At 47.3% G+C, this 27,076-nt stretch overlaps 1 protein-coding gene across 2 annotated transcripts in view; it reads right to left on the reverse strand.

Annotated features, from left to right (window-relative positions):
- The window catches only part of CASTOR2 (cytosolic arginine sensor for mTORC1 subunit 2), a 126,432-nt gene that overhangs the window by 1,139 nt on the left and 98,217 nt on the right, over window positions 1–27,076 (reverse strand). For both annotated transcript variants that reach the window (XM_056865587.1, XM_056865588.1), the window contains 6 exons: window positions 8,563–8,756; window positions 7,614–7,746; window positions 5,064–5,187; window positions 4,280–4,390; window positions 2,258–2,340; window positions 1,139–1,233 (listed from right to left, as the gene is read on the reverse strand). In XM_056865587.1, the coding sequence (XP_056721565.1) occupies window positions 1,139–1,233; window positions 2,258–2,340; window positions 4,280–4,390; window positions 5,064–5,187; window positions 7,614–7,746; window positions 8,563–8,756 (740 nt within the window). The remainder of the gene's footprint in view (window positions 1–1,138; window positions 1,234–2,257; window positions 2,341–4,279; window positions 4,391–5,063; window positions 5,188–7,613; window positions 7,747–8,562; window positions 8,757–27,076) is intronic.

The following is a 27,076-nucleotide window of genomic DNA, read 5'->3' on the forward strand; positions in this document are numbered from 1 at the left end:
GAAATGGGACAACCCAGATGCAGGTTTAGTAGCTCTAAATACTCCTCTACCCCCCCATCCCCCTATACATAAAAAAGCAGTGTGGATGGGAGACGGGTTCTAGACAAGTCATGCCATCTGTCCTACGTGTAGGGCTTTGCGTGCGGAGTCACGTAAGCTGCCTCCCGCTGCGGGAACTAGACCTGTGTGTGAGTTTGTAAAATAGGGAGCTTTTATGAGCTTATCTTATCGGCGTGGTTAATGTTCAAGAAAGTAAACCCAATGGATATAACCATTTGACCTTTGCTATCTGAGATAATGTTGATTTTTTGCTGTGTACACACACACACACTCGCTGGGAAGGGGGTTGGTGAGCAGAACAGGCATGGAGGAGGAGGGGGGGAAATACAGGTTTGTTGCCTGAGTGTTTTATAGGTTAAAAGGTGAGGCTGGTTGAAAGAGGGTTGATGCGTTCTGATGGGCAATGGATGCCATCTTATGGGCTGCTGGGGTGGGGGCGGGGTGGGGGGGAAACTCACACAGCATGTGACCCTCTAAAGGGATACTCTGCACTAGCTCAGCTGGTGATGCTGATCGGAAGAGACAAGCGCTGAAAATTACCACCCCTGGTCTTTCACAGCACCTACTGCCCGGTCCTTTTAACTGGAGGTGCTGGGGACTGAATCTGGGACCTTCTGCGTGCAAAGTAGATGCTCGATAACTGAGGCACAGCCCCTGCCAGTCTGAACTGTCTTCCTGCCCAGCAGACTATCCTTGCTGAAATCCAATGTGCGGATCAGCAAGGAAGGGTTCACAGAAGCCCAAACGCTTTGCCTCGCTGGCACACAGCACACCAAAGAGGTCACGTGTGTACCTCCTTGGGTACATCACTCCACATTGTGGACTGTGGGAATGGGTTAACGGTGCTTAAAAAGTCTGGCATAACCATAACACTTCTAAGAACATAAGAAAAGCCCTGCTGGATCAGACCAGGGCCCATCAAGTCCAGCAGTCTGTTCACACAGTGGCCAACCAGGTGCTCATCAATGGGACAAGCTGATGGCCTCGGTGCCCTGTTTGTGGGGTGTCTGGCTCGACGGACCCTTGCTCTAATCCAGCAAGACCTCCTGTATCCCCTTGCACCATTCCAAGGACTTACCAGTGCATGATCAAACTTGAAAGTACTGATGTAGTAGGCGGGGATGTCGGCAGCAGCCAGTGGCTCAGAAATCTGAGCGACGATTCCACATTCATCTAGGAGGAGGAGGAGAAAATACAACTCAGCAGAATCCCACGTTAGCCAAAAAACATCTACTTGACCCGAACCGAGTGGGAACGACGCGCATTCCACACATCTAACCAAGGATAACTTTCGATCCAGAGTTTGGCACAGAGCGCCCTGAGCATTTGTGTTTACATGATTTGTCAACACAGTCAATATTCTGGCCCTTGTGGGACTCTCGGGACCTCCCCTTCGCTCGGAGCATCTGCAAACGCATGCGAGAGCTGTTCATCCCGACTGCAGAGTACTGAATCTTTACAGCTTGCCAAATGCTGGAGGAAAAGGAACAGGGCTGCCAACCGCGCTTTGGGAAATTCCTGGGCCCTGGAGTCTGGGGAGGGCAGGGTTTGGGGATGGAAGGGGTCTTAGCAGGGTATAAATTCCTGGAGGTTGGCAACCTTAGAAAAGGACCCCCCAAAAGATCAGGGATCTTGTGAAATTGACCGCAAAACTAGCAGAACAGCAACAATTAAAATGGGGTTGGAAGAGGAAGGTTATGTCATAGGGCCTATATGGAGCCACTGTTTCTCTGCCCCTGGATTGTACCTCTCTTCCTCACAGGGCTTCCCTTAGTGGAGGCCAGACTATATAATGGCTCAATTATTTGAACATATGAAGCTGTTTTGGGCAACCGATCTGCTCAAAGAATGAGCAAGTTTTGGAATTCCTTGCCACAGGATGCCGCAATGGCTTTATTTGGCTTTAAAAGGGGATTAAGACACATTCATGGAGCAGCAGTCCAACAATGGCTGTTTGCCTGGATGACTTAATGGAACACCCATGTTCGAAGGCACTATACCGCAGGATGGTGGTTGCTGGTGGGCGGCAGCAGGGGGAGGGAGGATTTGAGCTGAAGCTAGCGGCAGTCTTACGGCAATGATGGGTACCTAAATGGGGAAGGGGTTTCTGTTCTGGTTGGCAAGCCACCTGAGGAGAGCGCCGAGGGCGAGATTTGACCTGGAGGATGCCGGCGGCCAACCCTAGGATACAACCTACCAAAGCCGAGGGGCTGCCCTCCAATCCGAACCATCTTCCAGAGTTCTCCTGATGCACTTGTAAACAACAAATTGTTAGGAAACCTGGGAGGGGGAAAACATTGAACCAATAAAGACCTTGTCCGAAAGTGACGCGACGGGTGTCTGTGGTTGTTTTAGAAGTGTTCGAAACAGACAAAAAGAAGTATTTCTTCACACCACGCATAGTTAAACTGTGGAACTCCCTGCCCCAGGATGTGGTGGTGGCTGCCAACTTGGAAGGCTTTAAGAGGGGGAGTGGACATGTTTATGGAGGAGAGGGCGATTTATGGCTTCTAGTAAAAATGGATATTAGTCATGATGCATAACTATTCTCTCCAGGATCAGAGGAGCATGCCTATTATATTAGGTTCTTTGGAACACAGGCGGGATAATGCTGCTGCTGTTGTCTTGTTTGTGGGCTTCCTAGAGGCACCTGGTCGGCCACCTTGCGAACAGACTGCTGGACTTGATGGACCTTGGTCTGATCTAGCAGGGCTTTTCTTATGTTCTTAGAGGAGCATGCCTATTATATTAGGTGCTGTGGAACTAGGGATGCCAGGTCCCTCTTTGCCACTGGCGGGAGGTTTTTGGGGTGGAGCCTGAGGAGGGTGGGGTTTGGGGAGGGGAGGGGCTTCAATGCCATAGAGTCCAATTGCCAAAGGGGCCATATTCTCCAGGTGAACTGATCTCTATCGGCTGGAGATCAGTTGAAATAGCAGGAGATCTCCTGCTACTACCTGGAGGTTGGCAACCCTATTTGGAACACAGGCAAGATAATGCTGCTGCAGTCGTCTTGTTTGTGGGCTTCCTGGAGGCCCCTGGTTGGCCACTGTGTGAACAGACTGCTGGACTTGATGGACCTTGGCCTGATTCAGCAGGGCCTTTCTTATGTCCTTATTTTTACTGCCCTGAATCATTTATTGTTTCCAGAGACTCCCAGATCAGCTTAGCCTGATCCTACAATTGTGGACGACTATCTGTGGTCCGCTGACCTTAGATAATGACATTGCTTTTGTTCACATGGCTGCGTATTCTTGTTTTAAACTGATACCTCGCTTTTCTCCCCTGTGCAGACTCAAAGCAGATTACAACATCATTCTTCCCTCCTTCATTTTATCCTCACAACAACCCTGTGTGGGAGTTTAGGCTGAGAGTGTGCGTGACCGGCCCAAGGTCACCCAGTGAACTTCCACGGCCGAGTGGTTATTCGAACCTGGGTCTCCCAGAGCCTAGTCTGCCTAACCTGTACACCATACTGGCTCTTATGCTCAAAGGAGTCTCAGAGGACCCTAATTATTCTGGGGATAGAAGAGCACAAGAGTCCAGTAGCATTTTAAAGACTAACAAAATTTCTGGCAGGGTATGAGCTTTCATGAGCCACAGCTCACTTCTTCAGGTATCACAAAACCTCACGAAAGCTCATACCCTGCCAGAAATTTTGTTAGTCTTTAAGGTGCTACTGGACTCTTGCGCTTCTCTACTGCGAGTGACAGACTAACACGTAGGGTTGCCAGGTCCCCCTTGGCCAACGGCGGGAGGTTTTGGAGGGCGGGGTTTGGGGAAGGGAGGGACTTCAATGCCATAGAGTCCAATGGCCAAAGCAGCCATTTTCTCCAGGTGACCTGATCTCTATCGGCTGGAGATCAGTTCTAATAGAAGGAGATCTCCAGCTAATACCTGGAGGTTGGCAACCCTAGTAACACAGCTACCCACTGTGATCTATTCTGGGGATCTTTTAACTTCCCTTCAACTTCCAACTGAATTTTGCGGCTCCACCTCCCGGATACCGTAAATTCTGAAAGGAGAATTGCTCTTAATCACTTACGGTTTCCTGGCAGGCCCTGAATAACTTAGCCGTATCATATCCCTAATTATTCCGGGCTTTTTTAAACCTCACGTCAACTTCTGAATTACTTCTTTTGGCTCAGCGCGTACCTACATGTGCAAACTCTCCTGCTAACTGGTGGAGGGCCCTGCAAAGAGGACTATGAAGCCAACTCACCTTTTCTGCGTCTGTACGTCCATCACCAAAGAAATGTAACCCTCGATAAGAGAAAAAGAGAAAAAGCGAATGTGCCCCGAATCTTCATTGCCCGCCACAGAATCTTTTACTCTGGTGGAAGGAAAGAGCGGTGGTTAAAATCTAAACCAAGAGGAGCTAGAATATGTCTATGTGATTTATTAACACGACACGGAGGTCTGGCACATGGCTCTGAGAGCCAGCATGGTGTAGTGGTTAAGAGCGGCGGATTCTGATCTGGAAAACTGGGTTCTGCGAGAACTGTGACTAGCCTAAGGTCACCCAGCGGGCGTCATGTATAGGAGTGGGGAAACCAGCCTGGTTCACCAGATTAGAGTCCGCTGCTCATGTGGAGGAGTGGGGAATCGAACCTGGTTCTCCAGATTAGAGTCCACCGCTCATGTGGAAGAGTGGGGAACCGAACGAGGTACTCCAGATTAGAGCCCGCCGCTTGTGAGGAGGAGTGGGGAACCGAACCCGGTTCTTCAGATTAGAGTCCGCCGCTCATATGGAGGAGTGGGGATCGAAGCTGGTTCTCCAGATTAGAGTTTGCCGCTCATGTGGAGGAGTGGGGAATCGAACCAGGTTCTCCAGGTTAGAGTCCGCCGCCCTTAGCCTAATCCTACTCCGTCATGCTGGCTCACCACGAAGCGACTTGTGGCACCGCAAAGACCCCGTAGACTGAGGAATTATCTCGTTCCATAACCACAAACATTTTACAGCAGGGTATCAAGCCAGTGGTTCCGTTTCCTCAATCTGAACGTACCCATTGGAGTAAAACATGACATCCATAAGGAGTGTAGCAACAGAGGGAAGGGTGTCGGGATCCAAGCTGGTGACGCAAAACATATTACTTGGACTGGAAAGGGGATGGATCACGGGCCTCTGAACTGGAAGAGAGAGAGAAATAAATTAAGTCCTTGTCTGTATCGAGGTGACATATTTGTATTTGGGGTGTACCATTTAAGAGGGGGAGCTCAAGGAACCCCATGACCCCTTCATCTGCAAAATACAACTAATTGCTCCTATAAAAATGAGGCAGGTCAGGAAAAGGCTAGGTAGAACTCTTCTCCCTGAAATGCTAGTTTTCTACATGTGGGAATCTTTTTTTTTTAAAGACATTGTTAGGTTTTTTTTAGTTCCTACATGCAGGGACTTGTATGTGGAGGAGAATTTAGTCATGCTAACTCCTCACTGCAGTCTGAACTAGTACAGCTGAGACATCGTGTTATCATGCCCCCCTATGCACAAGAACTAGGCCTAGTGATGCCAGCCTCCAGGTGGGACCTGGGGATCCCCCGGAATTACAGCTCGGCTCCAGACTACAGAGATCAGTTCCCCTGGAGAAAGTGGATGCTTTGGAGAGTGGACTCTATGGCGTTGTACCCCACTGAAGTCCCTGTCCTCCACAGACTCCACCCCACAAATCTCCAAGGGTTTCCCAACCTGGAGATGGCAACCCTATACCCCACTCCCTGCCAGGAAGGACTTTAGGACTGCCAGCTCTGGGGTGGGAAATACCTGGAGATTTTGGGGGTGGAGCCTGAGGAGGGCAGGGTTTGGGGAGGGACTTTAATGAGATATAATGCTATAGAGTCCACCTTCCAAAATACCATTTTCTCTAGGTGAACTGATCTCTGTTGCTTGGAGATCACCAGCCACCATCTGGATGTTAAACCACAAGAAGAAAAAAGGCTCTGTGCTGTATAGTTAGTTGCAGACAAAGAACAGCACAACAAAATAATATAAGCGTGAATTGCTATAATTAGTGACATAAAAAGGTGAGGGGACAATATACAATTACAATACAAAAATACATACAATGTAACACATACAATATATACAATATGCACAAGATAAAGAGTCAGCCTGAGTGTCAGTGTATCCTCCTTTGAGACAATATATCAAGCTTCACCATAAGAAATAATAGAAGTCCAAATAATAAGGATGAAGATGAAATTATTCTTTCATTGTTCTTTTTCTAGGTAATCACAGGCTTGAAAGGATATTCCCAACGTTATTCCATAGCCATGCAAGTAAGGACGTGTCGTCTAGATCATGTGACCACGTTTCGCTATGGGCTTCATCAGCTAAAGGATCTGTGCATAATAAATTTACAATAATTATAAATTATTGTTATATTGTAAATTTATTATTACATTGTTATATTGTAAATTTATTATGTAAATTTATTATTACATTGTTATATTGTAAATTTATTATGCACAGATCCTTTAGCTGATGAAGCCCATAGCGAAACGTGGTCACATGATCTAGATGACACGTCCTTACTTGCATGGCTATGGAATAACGTTGGGAATATCCTTTCAAGCCTGTGATTACCTAGAAAAAGAACAATGAAAGAATAATTTCATCTTCATCCTTATTATTTGGACTTCTATCATTTCTTATGGTGATGCTTGATATATTGTCTCAAAGAAGGATACACTGATACTCAGGCTGACTCTTTATCTTGTGCATATTGTATATATTGTATGTGTTACATTGTATGTATTTTTGTATTGTAATTGTATATTGTCCCCTCACCTTTTTATGTCACTTTAATTAAAGCAATTCACGTTTATATTACTTTGTTGTGCTGTTCTTTGTCTGCAACCATCTGGATGTTGGCAACCCTAGAGGGCCTGGCATCCCTAACTAGGCCAAAAACATACAATAGCACAAAGCCAGGTTTTCACATCCTGTTGGATCTTGGCTAACCCCAAGTGGTCTTAAACTGGCTTAATGTTGAGCTCAAGCCTTCTTAACTGAATACTACGTCTTTAGGTTTGCCAGGTCCCACATGGCCACCTGCTTGGCCACAGACAGGAGCTGACGGGGTAGGGTTGCCAGATCTAGGTTGGGAAACTCCTGGAGATATGGGGATGGAGCCTGGGGAGGACAGGGACCTCAGTGGGGCACAATGTAGAGTTGCCAACCTCCAGGTACTAGCTGGAGATCTCCTGCTATTACAACAGATCTGGAGAAAATGGCTGCTCAGGCAATTGGACTCTATGGCACTGAAGTCCCTCCCCTCCACAAACCCTGCCCTCCTCAGGCTCCACCCCAAAAACCTCCTGCCATTGGCAAAGAGGGAACCGGCAACCCTAGCACAATGCCATAGAGTCCACCCTTCAAAACATCTATTTTCTCCAGGGTAAATGATCTCTGTAGTCTGGAGATGTGTTGTAGTTCTGGGGGATCCCCAGGTCTCACCTGGAGGCTGGCATCCCTATGCACCATGCCTATCTCAAAGCTTGCTCTTATCAATCGACAGCTACTCAACAGCAAAGGAGTGGGGCAGAGAGGACCGTACCCAGTTTTGGCTTCATAAATCCGTTAGTTATCCCGAGGCTGTCGGCTGCCACCGTCTCCCCGTTCACGACCCTGAGGATGGTAAACTCAGCAGCCAGCGTGTGCATCACGAAGGGCAAGTCCCGCTCACGCACCTGTGCAAGGGAGATGTCAGCTTGTCAACAACCAGTGGCACGATGACTTAACTGTAGCTGAGTCTTTTCTCAGTGAGACCCCACAGTATGGCGTGGGAGCCAGCGGGACCTCTGAATCTCAAACCCTGGGGTGAATCCTACCCCTAATCCTACTAACCCACTGAGCAAAATTTATTAATTAAAATATTTATGCCCCACCTCTTCTTTTGGGGCTGAGAAAACTCTAAGAGAGCTGTGACTAGCCCAAGGTCATCCAGCTGGCTTCATGTGGATGCATAAGAAAACCAACCCAGTTCACCAGATTAGCGTCCGCTGCTCCTGTGGAGGAGTGGGGAATCAAACCCAGTTCTCCAGATTAGAATCCACCACTCCAAACCATTGCTCTTAACCACTACACCACATGTGAAGTTCCAAGCATGCCTGACAATTTGTGGCGGAAGGAGATAATCTTTCCCTCATCAAGTTTATAAACTGGATTACTATGCAGCAGCAGTATGTTGGAGAAGCATGTTGGAGGAGGGGGAATTTGTCTCGGATGTATTATCTGCACCACAGATGAATGCGGGAAAGGTAATGCTCGAATCCCTTTGAACGTGGGCATGATGATCTGCTGAAGCTCGTCCTTCAAGCCAAGGGAGTGTGAACTCTGGTGGAATCTCGACTTCAACCATTCTAAGTGTACACCTCCAAACGTCACATGTGAAGAAGAATGCTACTGGCGCTCAAGATGGTGCTGCGTTCCACAAGCTAGCCTGTCCAAACCTGAATGGTAACCATCTCAGTCCCTCAGCTTCTGCTTGTATCATGTTTCCTTACCAGGATGAAGTCCGTCTGGTAGGTGGAGAGCATGAATACTGAGATGTTCTGATCAGCCAGTGGAGCTATAACTGACTTGGCGATCTTGGTCACTCCGATGGGCTGGGAACTGGAAAAACTGCCTCCACCGGAAACCACGTTGAGGGCCAGCCAGGTAGCATCTGCCACACTCAAGTGTTCTGATGAAGGGAGCTCTGAGGGGAGAAAAACACCCACAAATATAATTTATCTGTTCAATTCTTATCCCTTCCTTCTTCCAAGGAGCCCAGGACCATGGACATGGCCTCCCCATTTTATCCTTACGACAACCTATTGAGGTAATTCCAGCTCCGAAATAATGACTGACCCAAGGTCATCAAGTGAATTCCAGTGGGGATTTGAACCATGGTTTCCCCAGCCCTTATCTGACACAGCAACAACTACAAGGATTGATTCAGTTGAGGACGTAGAGATGAAGTCGGAAGTTCAGAAGGGAAATCAACACGTATGGAACATTCTGGAAATATCAGAAGATCAAAAGGCTGCTCAAGGGTATGGGCCTGTTATTGTCCTGTCAAGGGCCACTTTTAGATACTATTTTGAGAACTGATTTAAAGATGCAAATTTAGACAACATTTCCGTCCATCTCGCTGACCCAAAAGTCAGCACTCTTCAACAAAGGAAGCGTCAAGAAAGTGCTGAATTAGAACTGATCAGTGGGTGTAAATTGCGTGAAGGCTTTTTAAAATAGACCTGACACCTTTCTTAGCCTTGGCAGGCATGAAACAGCTTAACATAAATAAGACTAAATTATGAGAAGTCTCAGAAGCCGTGGCCTGGATGGCCCAGGCTAGCTTGATCTTTCCAGATCTCAGAAGCTAAACAGGATCAGCCCTGGTTCGTACTTGGATGGAAGACTGCCAGGTAGGGTTGCCAGGCCCCTCTTCACCACCAGTGGGAGGTTTTTGGGGCAGAGCCTGAGGAGGGCGGGGTTTGGGGAGGGGAGGGACTTCATTGCCATAGAGTCCAATTGCTAGTACCTGGAGTTTGGCAGCCCTACCACCAGGGAAGTCCAGGGTTGCTACACAGAGGCAGGCAACAGCAAAACCACTTCTGTTTACCTCTTAACTTGAAAACCCTACGGCCTCTAGCCCACAAAAGCTTATCCGTTAGCAAGTGCTAGTTATTTTTTAAAACTCCGGCTATCTTACAAAGTGCTATCTATCAAATGTCAAAACATGTCAGTGTGTGCCATGTCAGGCATCTCGTCACTAATGTGCATATCTGTAAATGGATAGTGCAGGGGTGTCAAACATATGGCTCATGGGCTAGATCCGGTCCCTTGAGAGCTCTTATCCGGCCCACGAGTCGGCCGAGGCAGCCACCCCCTCAATCTGGGATAGCGAGGCATGGCCAGGCCCGACCAAGTGACATTTATGTCATATCCAGCCCTCGTAAAAATTGAGTTTGACACCCCTGGTACAGTGCCTCAGTTTTCATGCACAGGCATTTACATACATGCATGTTAATGACAAGATCCACCCTCCACAGAGTTTTTACTTCTGAAGGAGGGGTGGAACAACTGGTAACTGGTACAGCATAAACAAAAGGCAAAAAAGGGGGAGGATGAGAGAGTGATTTATCAGGGACAGCTTCCAGAAAATAGGAACAGTAAACAGGAAAAGTTGCTTTTGGGGGGGCTTCATCCTGTATTACTACATTGGTGAAATAGACTAGTTTTTGTGATGGGAGTCACAGAACCTTGCAGATAATGTGGCGGAAAATGCCTTAGGGCGTTTTTACCATTTAAATCCTGACCTTTCTGAAAATTCAAATACTCATTCCTCCCCACTCAGGCCCCACACTGAATGACATTTTTTTTAGCTTTTTGTACCATATTCTGATTCCAGAGCAGGGCTTTGCTTCCGTACAGAGACCCAGGCAGCCTGATGCAAAAGCTAGAAACTTTATTTCTTTGTTTAAAACAAACACATGTTATATAATGGTCCGCCACATTGGCATTCATGTTTTCATGTCGAAGAATTCGGCTGAGCATGGCTGTACATTCAGGTTACTGGCGTGCCAAGAAAAAAGCTGCTCACTGTATGGTTTTTACAGCTCTGTACTAGGGTTGCCAGACTCCAAGTGGAGCCTGAGGATCTCCCGCTTTTACAACTGATCTCCAGATTGCAGAGTTCAGTCCCCCTGGAGAACATGGCTGCTTTGGAGGGTGGACGGTATGGCATTGTACCGGACGGAGGTCCCTCCCCTCCCCAAACTCTAACCTCTCCAGACTCCACCCTGGGGTTGCCAAGCTCCAGGTACTATGGCAAACAAACAGCAATCACATAAAATAGTAATGATTAAAATAATGGTTATAATGCAATTCCAAATGTCCAAATATACAAAATATACAAACGTGTAACAGTCAGGTATAAACCTATAAATCCACTATAGTATAGGGAAACAAAATGAGTCCAGTGTTGCTCACAATCTTGCCAGAATACAACCATGTTGTCAAGTAGGGTGGTAGCAATTCCACACATCAAAGCATTGGCAGAGGAAAGTTCAAATCAAAGACAGGGATCCGGTATTCATCCTATTTAGAAATGCCTTTTCATCTGGGTTCAACACTGACTGCATAATAGCTAGTTCTGCGTTGAATGGAACGGCAGCATTCTCTCAGGTACTAGCTGGAGATCTCCTGCTATTACAACTGATCTCCAGCCGATAGAGATCAGTTCACCAGGAGAAAACGGCCGCTTTGACAATTGGACTCTATGGAATTGAAGTCCCTCCCCTCCCCAAACCACACCCTCCTCAGGCTCCACCCCAAAAACCTCCCACTGGTGGCGAAGGGACCTGGCAACCCTACTCCACCCCCAACATATCCAACCCAGAGTTGGCAACCCTACTCTGTACACTGGGTGGGGAATTTAGATTCCTCAGTATGCACCATGCATGCTGCAATCATGGATCTCAAAATATGTACAGATAATGGCCAGGAGCCCCGTGGCGCAGAGTGGTAAGCTGCAATACTGCAGTCCAAGCTCTGCTCACAACCTGAGTTCGATCCCGACGGAAGTCGGTTTCAGGTAGCCGGCTCAAGGTTGACTCAGCCTTCCATCCTTCTGAGGTCGGTCCAATGAGGACCCAGCTTGCTGGGGGTAAAGGGAAGATGACTGGGGAAGGCACTGGCAAACAAAGTCTGCCTAGTAAATGTCGGGATGTGACGTCACCCCGTGGGTCAGGAATGACCCAGTGCTTGCACAGGGGACCTTTACCTTGACTTAATGGCCAGGACCTTCATTCTCTTGGACTAAAGTCACCCAATCCCATAAAGCAAGACACAATAACCTTCACTGGAATTTCCATTGAATTCTCATGGGTAATAGACACAGATGGCAGTATTCTCCTCCACTGATCATAAGAAAAGCCATGCCGGATCAGACCAAGGCCCATCAAGTCCAGCAGTCTGTTCACAAAGGGGCCAACCAGGTGCCTCTAGGAAGCCCACAAGCAAGACGACTGCAGCAGCACCATCCTGCCTGTGTTCCACAGCACCTAAGATAATAGGCATGCTCCTTTGATCCTGGAGATTCTGATTTCTAATTGTCCTTTAAAGCCATCTAAGTCAGTGATAAGATTGCCAGGTGGGTGGTTTTGGCGAGCAATTGCCCATGAATCCACCCAGCCTCTGGAGTGGCGTGTGTGTGTGTGTGTTAAGTGCACACATTGCACACATGAAATGACACCACTTCCGGTTTTATTTCCAGAAGCGCAGCATCGCCGCATCCAATTGAACAATCTGGAAGAACAATCGGAAGCGACACGATTGCGTGTGCGCAGCCGCCCCAGACCCGCCCCTTAAAACCGCCCGCCGATCGGGAGGGGGACCTGGCAACCCGAGTCAGGGGCCATCTATATGTTTTGTGGTAGTGAACCCCATAAACAAATTATACATTGAGAAGAATTTGATGTCAGTTTCAAATTCCATAATAGGGCTGGCTGGCTTCACTAGTCCATAATAGTAACAGTAAACCTTTGTGGCGCAGAATGGTAAACTGCAGTACGGCAGTCCAAGCTCTGCTCACGACCTTTGTTCGATCCCAAAGGAAGTCGGTTTCAGGCAGCCGGCTCAAGGTTGACTCAGCCCTCCATCCTTTCGAGGTTGGTAAAATGAGTCCCCAGCTTGCTGGGGGTAAAGGGACGATGACTGGGGAAGGCACTGGCAAACCACCCTGTAAACAAAGTGTGCCTAGTAAACGTCGGGATGTGTCGTCACCCCATGGGTCAGGAATGACCTGGTGCTTCCACAGGGGACCTTTTCCTTTTTAAACATTTGTACCTTTTCAGTATTCCAGGAACTTCGTGAGTATTAGCAAAAGCCAGTAAAGTAGGCCAGTATTATGATCCCCCCCTCCACTGGTAAACTAAGCTTTTTGAGACCTAAGCCCAGTGAATGAGGTTCTTCTGGCCAAGATGAAATTTCAACCAGTGACCTAACGGATCAGAACTATTATGCAACAGCAGCGATGCTTCAAGGATAAGATGAGAGGAACCCTCTACGGACAATCCCATCTACAGTACAAGTTAAGAAGTCCCCCAGTTCCAGTATAAAGAGTAAGGATAGCAATCTCCAGTTGGCATCTGGAGTTCTCCCAGACTAATCTCCAGACTACGGAGATCAGTTTTCCTGGAGGAAAGGGCAGCTTTGGAGGGCCGATTTTATGGTATACCATAGAGTGTAGGGGAAAGTGCAGTTCTAGATTGACATCACAGCCCCACTGAGCTCCCTCACCACCCCAAAACTTGCCTTCCCCATGTATTGTCCCTGATCTCCAGGAGTTTCCCAAGCCAAAGCCGGCAACCCTAGCTAAGGCCTCTAGTTAGCCACAAACGGTTAGTGTTCATTTCATAACCTTTGCTCGGGTGGGTCATATCACCAATAATCCTCTTTTGGCTCTGCAGCGTTTGCTAGAACAAACAAGGCAACTGTTTCTGTGACCCAAAATCGTTCCCGGGGATTATGACATCAGCCAAACAAGATGGTTGCCTCTTTCAGGCTCCGAGAGGCTTCCTGGTCCGAATGTTCATTTGAGGTGCCCCTTTAACTCCTTCTTATTGCATTATGTGCTGTCTTTTTTCTCCTCCATTGGGAAAAAAGCACGCACATATAATGTCTTTTGGGGGAGGAACTGACATTAGTATATAATGCAGATCAAGATTTTATGTCTTGAACAATAAAAGAGCCCCCGGAAGACTCTGCAACTGGTACAGACTCCTCCAGAAAGGAGGGTTCTTCAGGGATGGTGCTTCTTCATGTGTATACTCCTGAAGATGAGAAGACTGAGAGGGGATATGATAACCATCTTCAAGTACTTGAAGGGCTGTCCCATAGAGGAGGTGCTGAGTTGTTTTCTGTTGCCCAAGAAGGCTGGACCAGAACCAGCGGGTTGAAATTAAATCAAAAGAGTTTCTGTCTAAACATCAGGAAGAATTTTCTAACAGTTAGAGTGGTTCCTCAGTGGAACAGGCTTCCTCGGGAGGTGGTAAGCTCTCCTTCCCTGGAGGTTTTTAAGCAGAGGTTAGATGGCCACCTGTCAGCAATGCTGATTCTATAACCTTAAGCAGATGATGAGAGGGAACACATCTTGGTCATCTTCTGGGCATTTAGTGGGGGTCACTGGGGGTGGAGGTAGTTGTGAATTTCCTGCATTGTGCAGGGGGTTGGACTAGATGACCCTGGTAGTCCCTTCCAACTCTATGATTCTATCATTCCATTTGCTGCTGTGCTCCCCATCCAAAATCCACATAAGATTTGTGCTCCCCATCCAAAATCCACATAAGAACCTTCATTTTTTTTAACAAAGTTTTTATTCTGAGGCATCAGGTCAAAATGTTGCCAGGGGAATGGAAGGAAAGACCGATCTCCTCAGGCTCACCATACGCGATAACAGGTGTATTTGCTCTCCTGGAAAACAGCCAGGTCTCTGTCACCACCTTTAACTGGCGAACGGAGACCATGATAAACAGGCAGCGGCCAGGGTGTAAATAAATTAAGAGAGCGCATCGAGCTCTCTCTCTCCAGTTCTGTACGAGTGTGATCAAAGAGACAAGGGAATTACTCAAATGTTTTATATTAACCTCACCAAAGCACCGGCTATCCTTCTCCTGGTGAAAATGCAAGTGAAAACTAGGGGTGTGCATACCAATATCCCAAAGTTAAAAAAAAACACACATGACAAATAGTTTTTGGGTATTTTTCGAGTTTTTAAAAATCAGTATGACAAAAGACAGCAATAAAAGGAGACGAAAAGCGGATCCCAAACAATGCTGATTTTTTCCTGGCATTATTTGGGTTGCTTTGACCCCGCCACCATTTCCCCCTCTCCCTCCCCTCTTCCCTCCCTTTTTACTTCCCTGCCTCTGAAAGAAATCCATGGGGTGGAGTGGATTTCTTTCAGATCCGCCCCACCGGTTTTCTCTGGACCCCGGAGAAGGGGGGCAGTGCGGATCTCAAAGGTGTTTTTTCTGGTATTTTTCAAGTTTATTAACCCCCAATTTTTTAGAAAATCCAGGTTTTCTGGATTTTTCTAAAATTTCCTGGTTTGATATATTTGAACCCGAAAAATATTGAAAAAAATTGGTACACACCCGTAGTGAAAACTTCATGGAAGACAATGAACTTGAACTTTCCCCTGGATCCTGACTGCCTCCCCCCCAATTATAGGAATCAGAGATATGCAGAGAAATAGTAGAGTTGCCAACTCTGAGTTGGGAAATTCCTGTTGATTTGGGGGACCTAAGTGGGATATATTTCCATACAGCCCACCCACCACAGCAACCATTTTCTCCAGGGAAACTGTAGTCTGGAGATTCTTTATAATTCTGGGAGATCTCCAGGCCCCAATGGGAGACTGGCAACCCTAAGAAATAACCTTTTGTAGGGCTAAAAAATGATTAGGCAAAGCTGGTTGGTTTAGGATCCTGGACATTACCCCTTTGGTAGAAGTGCTCAGAGAAGGCAATGGGTATGGTTATATTAGAGTTCAGCTTGCTTCAACATGACATTATTCAGGTTTGGCATTCAAACTGATGAGAGGGAGGGCATCTTGGCCATCTTCTGGTCACTAGGGGTGTGGAGGGGGGAGGTAGTTGTGAATTTCCTGCATTGTGCAGGGGGTTGGACTAGATGACCCTGGTGGTCCCTTCCAACTCTATGATTCTATGGAGCGCTCATTTTTTAAAGCATCCACATATCATCTGCTAATTCTCCACAATTCAGGTTTTCCCCTGCTTCATTCTTCTCTTTCCCAAACCTGGTTTGAGACAATCTTTTCGGAAGGGTCTCGGTCAAAGTATGATTGTACAAGCGGGAAGGTGCTAGTTTTTCCAGGTTCCCACCCACCAATCCTTTTTTCCACAGGTCCCTTTCCCCAATCACTATGGAAGTCAAGTCAGTGTAGTGGTTAGAGTGCCTGACTAGGAACTGGGAAACCCAGGTTCGAATCCCCGCTCTGCCCTGGAAGCTTGCTGGGTGACCTTGGCCAGTCACACTCTCTCAGCCTAGCCTACCTCACAGGCTTGTTGTAAGGATAACACAAAGTGAGGGGGAGCCATATACACTGCCTGAGCAACTTGAAGGATACAAATTTTCCTGTATTGTGCAGGGGGTTGGACTAGATGACCCTGGTGGTCCCTTCCAATTCTATGATTCTATGAAATGTGATAATCAGAAAAGATCATCTTTGGCCACTCCCCTCACACTTTTGCCCTTCTTGAGTAAGCTATCCTGGACATTGCATTTTAAAAAGTTTTTTTAAAAAAAAATAAACCAAGGAAAAAAACTATATGTTCACCGGATCCATGAGTTGGGATCTGAACCCAGATTTAATCCCAACAATCTAAAGAGCATACCACATTGGTATTCACAGCGGTAAAAGTGCCTAGAATGACTAGCACAAACATGCTAAAGGCATACTTTTATGTTACACCTTTAAGCCCTCTTGAAACCCGTTTAACTGCCATGGCTTCTCCCAAGAATACTGAGAACCGGCTGCGGAGAGGGCTAGAAATGCCATCCATTCAAAAGAACTGCAATCCCCGCGGTTCCTTGCAGAAGAACCCCGGAAGACCTGACATTTAAATGGACTTGAAATGGCTGTACGTGTGCAGATTTGCCTTAAGCAGAAACGCTCTCCCAAAGAATCGCTTTCACAGCCTGGGAAGGATTCTGCCCCAGCCTCTCCTGCTGCTTTCTATGGTAGGCAGCAGAGGAGGCCAAAGGCACCTCCGGACACGCCTCTGAATTTCCTCTTCAAGGGCAAGGTGGGATCTCTGGGCATACAAATGTCAACTCTAACCCTAAACAGCAGCAATAAGAAGGATCTCAAGATTACAGTACCTTTCCCTTGAAGTGAAATGTGTAACCCCTGGGTGTATGGCTGGCAACCCTGGCCTGAGGTCTAAGAAGAGTGACGCAAGTATGAATGTAGGAAGGAATGGATTTTTAAATGTTTATTTGCTTCATTTATACCCAGCCTTTCTCCCCACTGGGAGCCCTCAGTGGCCAGCGTGGTGTCGTGGTTAAGAATGGTGGTTTGGAGCGGTGGAGTCTGATCTGGAGAACCGGGTTTGATTCCCCACTCCGATCTTGGGCAAGTCACTCTCTCTCAGCCTCACCTACCTCACAGGGTGTCTGTTGTGGGGAGGGGAAGGGAAGGTGATTGTAAGCCGGTTTGATTCTGCCTTAAGTGGCAGAGAAAGTTAGCATATAAAAACCAACTCTTCTTCTTCTTCCATCATTCTCCTCTCCTCCACTTTCCTCTCACGACGACAACCCTGGTTCAGCATCTTGTTCCACACAGTGGTCAACCAGTTGTCCTGGAGGGCCAACAAACAGGGCATAGACACCTCCCAGCACTGATATTCAGATATTCGGTTCTTAAGAGCTTTGTTTTCTTGCTAGATTGAATGCTAACCCTTCTATGGTTATGCAAGGGTTGAGATCTTGAATATTAGTCATGATGCATACCTATTCTCTCTACTATCAGAGGAGCATGCCTATTATATTAGGTGCTGTGGAACCCAGGCAGGATGGTGCTGCTGCAGCCGTCTTGTTTGGGGGCTTCCTAGAGGCACCTGGTTGGCCACTGTGTGAACAGACTGCTGGACTTGATGGGCCTTGGTCTGACCCAGCAGGGCTGTTCTTATGTTCTTAAGGCTTTAAGAAGGGTGTGGACATGTTCATGGAGGATAGGGCCATCCATGGCTACTAGTTAAAATGGATACTAGTCGTGATGCATACCTATTCTCTCCAGTATCCGAGGATCATGCCTATTATATTAGGTGCTGTGGAGCACAGGCGGGATAACGCTGCTGCAGTTGTCATGTTTGTGGGCTTCCTAGCGGCACTGTGTGTTCGGCCACTGTGTGAACAGACTGCTGGACTTGATGGGTCTGATCCAGCAGGGCTTTTCTTATGTTCTTATGCTTTGTTCTTACTAATCAGGGCTGGCCCTACTTAGCTTCCAAGATCTTGCAAGAGCAGTCTAGCCTGGCCTAGCCAGGTCAGGATATTGTAGTAAAAACGGTAGTCAGACACAATCTGTGACTTGAAACACCAGCGAAGGTGTGTGTGTGTGTGTGTGTGTGTGTGTGGTGTGTGTGTGTCTTTGCCCTTCCCTTCACCTTAGAGGCAGGAAAAACAGGAGCAGATGCTGAAACTCAAATCAACATTCTGCTGTAACTCTTGCCGCTCCGCAACCTAATGAATGGCTCCAGGAGTCAACATCTGGAAAGCAGTTGGTTGTCTGCTCATTAGTACAAGCCCAGGATTTCCCCAAGTAGAAAGCTGCCCCTTTGAAAACATTATAAATATAGCCAAGGAGGGAAATCCACACACACCCCTTTTCTCTTCCAAGGACTTTAAACAGAATTGGTATGATCTGCTAATGGGCAGAAAAGCTAGGTTGGACAGGATCGGGAGACAAGGGCCAGATCCAAAATGGAAACCCAACAGAAAGCCAGTGTGGTGGGGTTACAATGTACGATTAGGACAGAACAGATCCAGGTTCAAATCCCCACTTGGCCATGGAGCTGATGAGTGACCACTGGGCAGTGGCTCACTTCCTCAGCCTCACCTACCTCACAGGTATGGTTGCCAACCTCCAGGTACTAGCTGGAGATCTCCTGCTATTACAACTGACCTCCAGCCGACAGAGATCAGTTCCCCTGGAGAAAATGGCCGCTTTGGCCATTGGACTCTATGGCACTGAAGTCCCTCCCCTCCCCAAACCCCGCCCTCCTCAGGCTCTGCCCCAAAAACCTCCCGCTGGTGGCGAAGAGGGACCAGGCAACCCTACTATAAACCAACAACTTTTCTAGCATTAAAGAATTCACACTTATACAGGTATGTCACAGGTACCGATTGCAGAAAGTGGAGAGAACTCCTTTTGTAGATTTTGTATCACAAAAAAAAAGGGAGGGAAACCCTCTTAGCTGATTTCTTTAAACACTACCGCATAAGCCCGGCTGGGATTTCTATTTTGAGCTGGGTTAATTCTTTTTCTAGGCTAACAGGAAGGAGGGGCAAAGGAAAGTAATGCATTTTTTTTAAAAAAAGAATATTTTTGGCCGGCTGGCGAGGATTTGACCACTTTGTTGGATGCCCTGCGATTCTTGATCAAATGTGCCCCATAGGAGATAATTAGAAACCCCCCCACCCTTCAAGCTTGTCCTTAGAGGGTTATTCTGTTTGGACACCAGGCTGCTGTGCTTGAAGCAAACCACACAAAATGACCCCCAACTGGAGGGTTTGTTGTTACATAATGGGGGGTTACGTAAGAGAAAAAAGCAACTAAAAATATACTCCAGGATAACTTCCAATGCAGCGAAGCATAAATTGACAATCCTTCTCCTTCCAGAAAGAGAGTCTCTCTCCCTCTTCCCCCCTTCCCTTTGCAGATGTGTAAATCGAAGTCCTTCACACCGATTCGCATGTCACCAGATGCCTCGAATGCGGAACTGCTGGGAGTCAGGGTTAGACCTGAAATTTCAGAGGGTTTGCTGCCTGCATCAGGACTTCCCAACAAAATATCTCAGGGTGAATCAAGACACATTATTTTCTGCTAAGACTTGGGAAGTTTTGCTGTAGGCTTCGCTTTATAACATAGGGTTGCCAACCTCCAGGTACTAGCTGGAGATCTCCTGCTATTGCAACTGATCTCCAGCCAATAGAGATCAGTTCCCCTGGAGAAAATGGCCCCTTTGGCAATTGGACTCTACGGCATTGGAGTCCCTCCCCAAACCCCGCCCTCCTCAGCCTCCGCCCCCAAAACCTCCCGCCAGATGCAAAGAGTGACCTGGTAACCCTAGGAGTGTCATCCCTCCACGCAGCTCCCCTGACCACCATTTGCTCAGTTCTTTTCCAACAAGGCCCCACAACAGCTTGGAAACCTCTGATCCGTGGACAGCTTCCCATTTTCTCTATGGTTGCCAATCTCCAGGTGGGTACTGGAGTCCTCCCGGAACAACACCCGATCTCCAGCCTACAGATAGGGTTGCCAGGTGCCTGGTGGTGGCGGGCAAACCCCCGGCAATTCACCCCTCTTCCCGCCAACCACCTGAGGGTTGGCGGGCAAACATGCACGTGCGCGTACGCACCGCGCGCACGTCACTTCTGGTTTACAACCAGAAGTGCCGCCTCGCGAGGGGCCTTATATCACTCAAACTCTTAGCGGCCCTTTACCACTCAAACTAAGAGGTATAAGGACCCTCACGAGATCAGAGATCAGTTACCTCGAGAAAATGGCTGCTTGGGAGGGTGGAACCTATGCCATTATACCCCACTGAGGTCCCTCCCGTCTCCAAACCCTGCCCTCCTCAGGATGCACTCCAAAATCTCCAGGAATTTCCTCAACCCATAGTTGGCAACCCTATAATGACTAGGGTTGCCAGCTCCGGTTTGGGAAATACCTGGAGATTTTGGGAGTGGAGTCTGAGGAGGGCGGGGTTTGGAGACAGGAGGGACTTCAATGCCATAGAGGCCAATTGGCAAAGAGTCCATTTTCTCCAGGGGAACTGATTTCTATCGGCTGGAGTTCAGTTGTACTAGCAGGAGATCTCCAGCCGCCGCCTGGAGGTGGCCAACCCTAATAATGACAGCAGCCGAGATTAAGCACCTCTGGCACCAGGAACGATGCAAAAGCTCACAGCTTTCTCCCTCCCTCGAGGAAGAGCCAGCCCTGCTCCATGCTCTATCTCAAGGGCATTGTTTACCCATATAATTCCCCCGGGCACCTTATCAGATTAGAAGGACTTCAAAGCGTTAAGTGCATCTGGGCTCGAAAAGAATTTTGCACTTGGCTCGCATCCAGCGACAGGGCTCCAGTTTGGATGTAAACACATTCTTGATTCAAGGGAAACCAGGAAACCGTGTTGGTCTCTCACAGGGCTAATTATAGAAACAGGGAGACCTGCTAAACAAGTCGGACTGTACTTGGGGGCTGGTTTGACCTCACACGTCGCCAGCATCCTGTCCCTCAAGCATGTGCTCAAGAGGGACGAGGAATTTGCTGACACCCATGGAAGGGAGGATTTGGCCAGAATGAGACAAAGAGATCAACCACCCACTACTCATATCAGCGCCCGAGGGAAGGAAGCAGTAGAAAAAGAGGACGCAGCAGGTGCGCTTCAGTTTGGAAAGCCAGACTATCAGAAGGGTTGCCAACCTCCAGGTACTAGCTGGAGATCTCCTGCTATTACAACTGATCTCCAGCTGATAGAGATCAGTTCACCTGGAGAAAATGGCTGCTTGGGCAATTGAACTCTATGGCATTGAAGTCCATCTCCTCCCCATCCCCTGCCCTCCTCAGGCTCTGCCCCAAAAACCTCTTGCTGGTTGCAAAGAGGGACCTGGCAACCCTAACTAGGGCCATTTATGCAGGGAAAATTTCTGATCTGAATTCTCAAAACTGTATGCACAGGGGCTTTTTGCCCTGATTTTTTGTTTTGTTTTAAAGTGTTATTTTAGCGAAACAAACGCTAAAATGGTTAACAGAAATTAATCCTTACACTCGCTGCCGAAACTGACCAGAGAGATTAGAGAGGATGCCTAAGAGGCAGGGGAGAACAGCCGGCTCTGTCCAGAGATCTTTCCACTCATTGCTGAAACTTACCAAAATACCTTCTCTGGGAGGGGTTGGATGAGGGAGGGAGAAGGGTGAATGGGCGGGGGAAGAGAAACCCGAAGTTAAGACTATCCACAGAAATTACCTTGATTAGCTTCACTTTGGGATCCAGCCAAAATTTAAAATTGTAATAAAACAGGTTCCGGAAAACGCGGGACAAGTGCGCAGCTTCTGCGGAATGACTTCTGAAGGTTGGAAAAAAATCACGAATAATCCAAAGGAAACCCCGAAGCAGTCCCATGGGGATCGCGAGGCTAAGTAACCAAGCATAAATGGCTTAGGACCGGTGGATACCCAGGTTTAAATTTTCACTTCAGCAAAACAGACAGTGGGAACAATGGGCTGTTATTTCATGCCCACTTTGCACATTCCACAGTGGCAAACCAAAATTTCCCAGCCTGCCTGCTAGAGCATTTGTCCCCAACTAATCCTCTTCCTCCTCCACCCGCCTGGCAAAGAGAGTCGTGACTCACAATTTGAATGTTCTTTGCTCGAGAGAGCTGGTAACGAGACATCTACATGGACCCATGGTCTAAGTACAGTCATATGTTCATGGGATAGCGTATAACTGAATTGGCTTGCAGAAACCAACTGACCATGCTGTTGGCAATGTTTTGAGAAAAGACACTAGGCACAAGCTCAGAGGTCCTCGTATTCACTAGTAAGCAGTCCAGCACACATCAATCAGACCCTTGGTCCATCAAGGTCAGAATTGTCTGCTCAGACTGTCAGAGGTTCTCCAGGGTCTCAGGCAAAGGTCTTTCACATCACCTACTTTGCAGGTGCTAGATTCTGTCATAGTTCTATATTAATTTAATGGATTATATTTGCTTGTTTTAATATATGTAACAGTTTTTTTAATGTAACTTCGCTGACTATGTATTTATTCTTTTACTGGTCTTTGACCATAATAATTCATTCATTCATTCATTGATTACCTACTGCCTGGTCCTTTTAACTGGAGATACCAGGGATTGAACCTGGGACCTTTAGCATGCAAAGCAGAGGTTCTTCCACTGAGCCACAGCCCCTTTCCAACCTTCTCTACGACTTTCTCTACCACTTAAGGGAGACTCAAACCGGCTTACAATCACCTTCCCTGCCCCTCCCCACAACAGACACCTTGTGAGGTAGGTGGGGCTGAGAGAGTTCAGAGAATTGTGAGTAGCTCAAGGTCACCCAGCAGGCTTCATACGTAGGAGTGGGGAAACCAACCCGGTTCACCAGATTAGCCTCCGCCACTCATGCGGAGGAGTGGGGAATCGAACCCGGTTCTCCAGATCAGACTCCACCACTCCAAACCACAGCTCTTAACCACTACACCACGCTGGCTCTCCTTTGGGAGTGGGGAAACAAATCCAGTTCACGAACTCTGCAGATGTGCAAACAGCAGCACACAAGGGACATCTTGTGGTTCCTTGTCCAAGGAAGATGGGCAGGATGGAGCCGAGGTCATAGATAAAGCTTTGAAGGGTTCCGCCCCTTTTCTTTCTTCTTTAAAGACTTGCCAAGTTACCATGTTGATGCAACCCACCTCACACCACAGTTTCTGCTAATTACGGTTTCGTTACACCAAGCTCCCAGAACATCACTGCCAATTGCAGCAACGTGACTAAGTGTGCTTGATACATATATATTTTTGGAGGGTCAGTTCTATTTCTGACAAAAGGTGCTGCTTCCAAGAAAAATCAGAAAAGGGGTGGTGGTGGGGGGGGAAAGAAGGAGTCGGATGATGAGCAGCAGATACTCTCCTCTCTCTTTTTAGCTAGCAATAAACTGGGCCTTCCGTGTGTGCACACGGAGCCCCATGCTGAGCGCCTTGTCCTGCCACTGCGTTGAGAGATAAGAACATAAGAACATAAGAAAGGCCCTGCTGGATCAGACCAAGGCCCATCAAGTCCAGCAGTCTGTTCACACAGTGGCCAACCAGGGGCCTCTAGGAAGCCCACAAACAAGATGACTGCAGCAGCATTGTCCTGCCCATGTTCCACCGAACCCAAAATAATAGGCATGCTCCTCTGATACTAGAGAGAACAGGTATGCAGCATGATTAGTATCCATTCCAACTAATAGCTATGAATACCCCTTTCCTCCATGAACATGTCCTCTCCCCTCTTAAAGCCCTCCAAGCTGGCAGCCATCACCACATCCTGGGGCAGGGAGTTCCACAATTTAACTATGTGTTGTGTGAAAAAATACTCCCTTTTATCTGTTTTGAATCTCTCACCCTCCAGTTTATGACTGGCAGGCCAGCTCCTCCCAGGGGAAAAGGTGCGCAAGCTTTTCAGTTACACAAAGCTCTTTGTCAGGAAGAATCTCAGTGGAACAGGCTTCCTCGGGAGGTGGTAAGCTCTCCTTCCCTTGAGGTTTTTAAGAAGAGGTTAGATGGCCATCTGTCAGCAATGCTGATTCTATAACCTTAAGCAGATGATGAGAGGGAACGCATCTTGGTCATCTTCTGGGGATGTGGGGGGGGTCTCTCTCTGTGTGTGTGGGGGTGGTAGTTGTAAATTTCCTGCATTGTGCAGGGGGTTGGACTAGGTGACCCTGGTGGTCCCTTCCAACTCTATGATTCTTCCTGTTGGAAGCAGGCGTACTCGGGAATAAGCAGACACAAACCTGACTTGGAAAATGGCATCATTAAAGAGACAGCAAGAGTATTTCTTGTTTACGGCTCTCTACTGGTGACATGACAAAAACCACTATTCTTCCATTAACAAAGCAAGACAGGATGAACAAAGGGAAACACTTCTTTACTTAACGAATAATTAAATTGGGAAGTTTTCGGCCAGTGGACCTAACGGTGGCCCCGAGCATGGACGGCTTCCAAAGGCGAGTGTGCAGATTCATGGAGGAGAGGTCCATCAATGGCTATTAGCCATGACGGCTAAAGGGAACCTCCATATCCAGAAGCAGTATATCCCTGAATACCAGTGACTAGGAGGCAACATTTGGGAAAAGCCTCTATGCCCTGTCAGCTAACCCTGCAGGGCAAGCGATTGCCCTCTGTGGGAAACATTATGCTGGATTAGATGGGCCAGGAAGAGGTAGTTGGTGTTTCATGAGAACTGTGGATGACATCATACGTCAGAGACAGCAGACGGCTCTGTCGGAGGACCGTGATGGAGGATCGCTCAAAAACAGAAGCCGCGCGGCAGCCCCTTTAGCATCCTTTAATCCCAAGAGGCCCTTGGCCTCCTCGAAAGCCCGGCCGCCTCCTTCCAAACAAGACAGCCAGTCGATTGCCATCGTCTTCTCCTCAAACGTCTGCTGATACAGTTCATTATCTTATAAAACAAATTGCGCCAAGTGGACTGTGACATTAGCGTGCCGTGCGATTCCGAGGCTATTAAAGTTTAAGATGCAATTAGAATCGAGGGCAGAAAATAGCTTTTGTAGAATATTTCGCAGGCCATTAGTTTAAAGAATTTTCCACACAATTTATCCTTGACATTTTAAAGTGCCAAGGCTTTAAATAAATGGGGGGGGGGGAAAGAAAGTCAAAACACACCATTCTCGGCTTGGCTAAGAGCAGTGCATTTGAAGACCAGAACTTGGGGGGGAGAGAGAGAGGTTGCTTGATACGTTCCCTGCTTCTATTCTAACACCTGATCATGTCCAAGAAGATCAAAACCACCTGATCATGCCCAAGAAGATCAAAACCACCTTTTTACCAGAGCGATTTGGCCTCTGTGATTACGGACATGCAGAATTTCAAGTTCCTAACCCTCATTGGTACAGACCTCTTGATAGGGTTGCCAACCTCCAAATCATAATCCGAAATGACAAGGCACCTCCGTGCTAATACCAAATGGTTAGAAAAAACTGCAGCGGAGTCTTCCAATACAAAAGTAGCCAAAAATCTTATTAGTGCTTACACACAAATGACAATACCAGAACAGAGTGACAAACATTAGAAGATATATACAATATGTACAGTATAAATTTTAGTGCAGTCTCTAAGCAATACAATGATATGTTCTTCTAGGTATATATTTCTATTTTCTTCATTGAGTCCTGTAATAGGTACAATAATCCCAAAAGAGTCACTTTTTGGGAAATGATGGGGGACGGCCGTTTCAAGTCTTTTCTTCAGCCCCAATCAGAACTATGTTTCCAAAGGTAAACTCAATTATCAAATCTTTCACTCAGTTCATTGTTCCTCGAAGGATACTCCAAAGTGCAGCCGAGTCCTGCAGCCGAGTTCCTCGAAGTATCCTTCGAGGAACCATGAACTGGGGCTGAAGAAAAGACTTGAAACGGCCATCCCCCATCGTTTCCCAAAAAGCAACTCTTTTGGGATTATTGTACCTATTACAGGACTCAATGAAGAAAATAGAAATATATACCTAAAAGAACATATCATTGTATTGCATAGAGACTGCACTAAAATTTATACTGTACATATTGTATATATCTTCTAATGTTTGTCACTCTGTTCTGGTATTGTCATTTGTGTGTAAGCACTAATAAGATTTTTTGCTACTTTTGTATTGGAAGACTCCACTGCAGTTTTTTCTAACCTCCAAGTCATAGCAGAAGATCTCCTATTACAACTGATCTCCAGCAGACAAAGATCAGTTCCCCTTGAGAAAATGGCCGCTTTGGCAATTGGACTCTATGGCACTGAAGTCCCTCCCCTCCCCAAACCCCTTCCTCCCCAGGCTGCGCCCCAAAACCTCCCACCGGTGGCGAAGAGGGACCTGGCAACCCTACTTCTTGAAGCGGGTAAGACATGATTGACACTCTCCCCTTCTGATTTCGTACAAACGCAGGGACAGCCCTGATGGATTAGACCACAGGTTCTTGTAGCCCAGCTCAGCTAGTGGTCAGGCAGATGCCCTTAGCCATGAGTGGCTGTCGTGAACTCCTAGGAAGAGCGGCTTGCCAAAAATGTAGTAAAATAAATGGTGACAAGAGACCATATTTTTATTTTTTTTCGACCTATCAAAAGTCAGCAGAGCGCCCAGACTCGACTGATCTAGTCAGACCTTGGCTGTTAAGAGGGTTGACCAAGGTCAACACTTGGATGGGAGACCACCAAGGAAGACTGAGGCTGCAAAGGAAGGAAATGGCAAACCACTTCTGTTCATTTCTTGCCTTGAAAACCCATGAGGTTGGACTGCATGGGGTTGCCATGAACTGGCTGTGCCTTGATGGCACGTTTTACCTTACCTTACAGAGGGTAACAAGCATCCTCATCATCACCGATTTTTAGCTGGAATAATAATAAATACTCATTGTGGAAGGAAGGGTTGCTGCCTTTCAGAAGGCGTGCGAGACACTTTTATTGCAGAGGGCATTTGGGAGCAGGCTAACTCTTTTGACAGATCTGACTGTAT

The sequence above is a fragment of the Euleptes europaea genome, chromosome 19 (assembly GCF_029931775.1).
Source record: "Euleptes europaea isolate rEulEur1 chromosome 19, rEulEur1.hap1, whole genome shotgun sequence".
In the NCBI taxonomy this organism is placed as follows: domain Eukaryota; kingdom Metazoa; phylum Chordata; class Lepidosauria; order Squamata; family Sphaerodactylidae; genus Euleptes; species Euleptes europaea.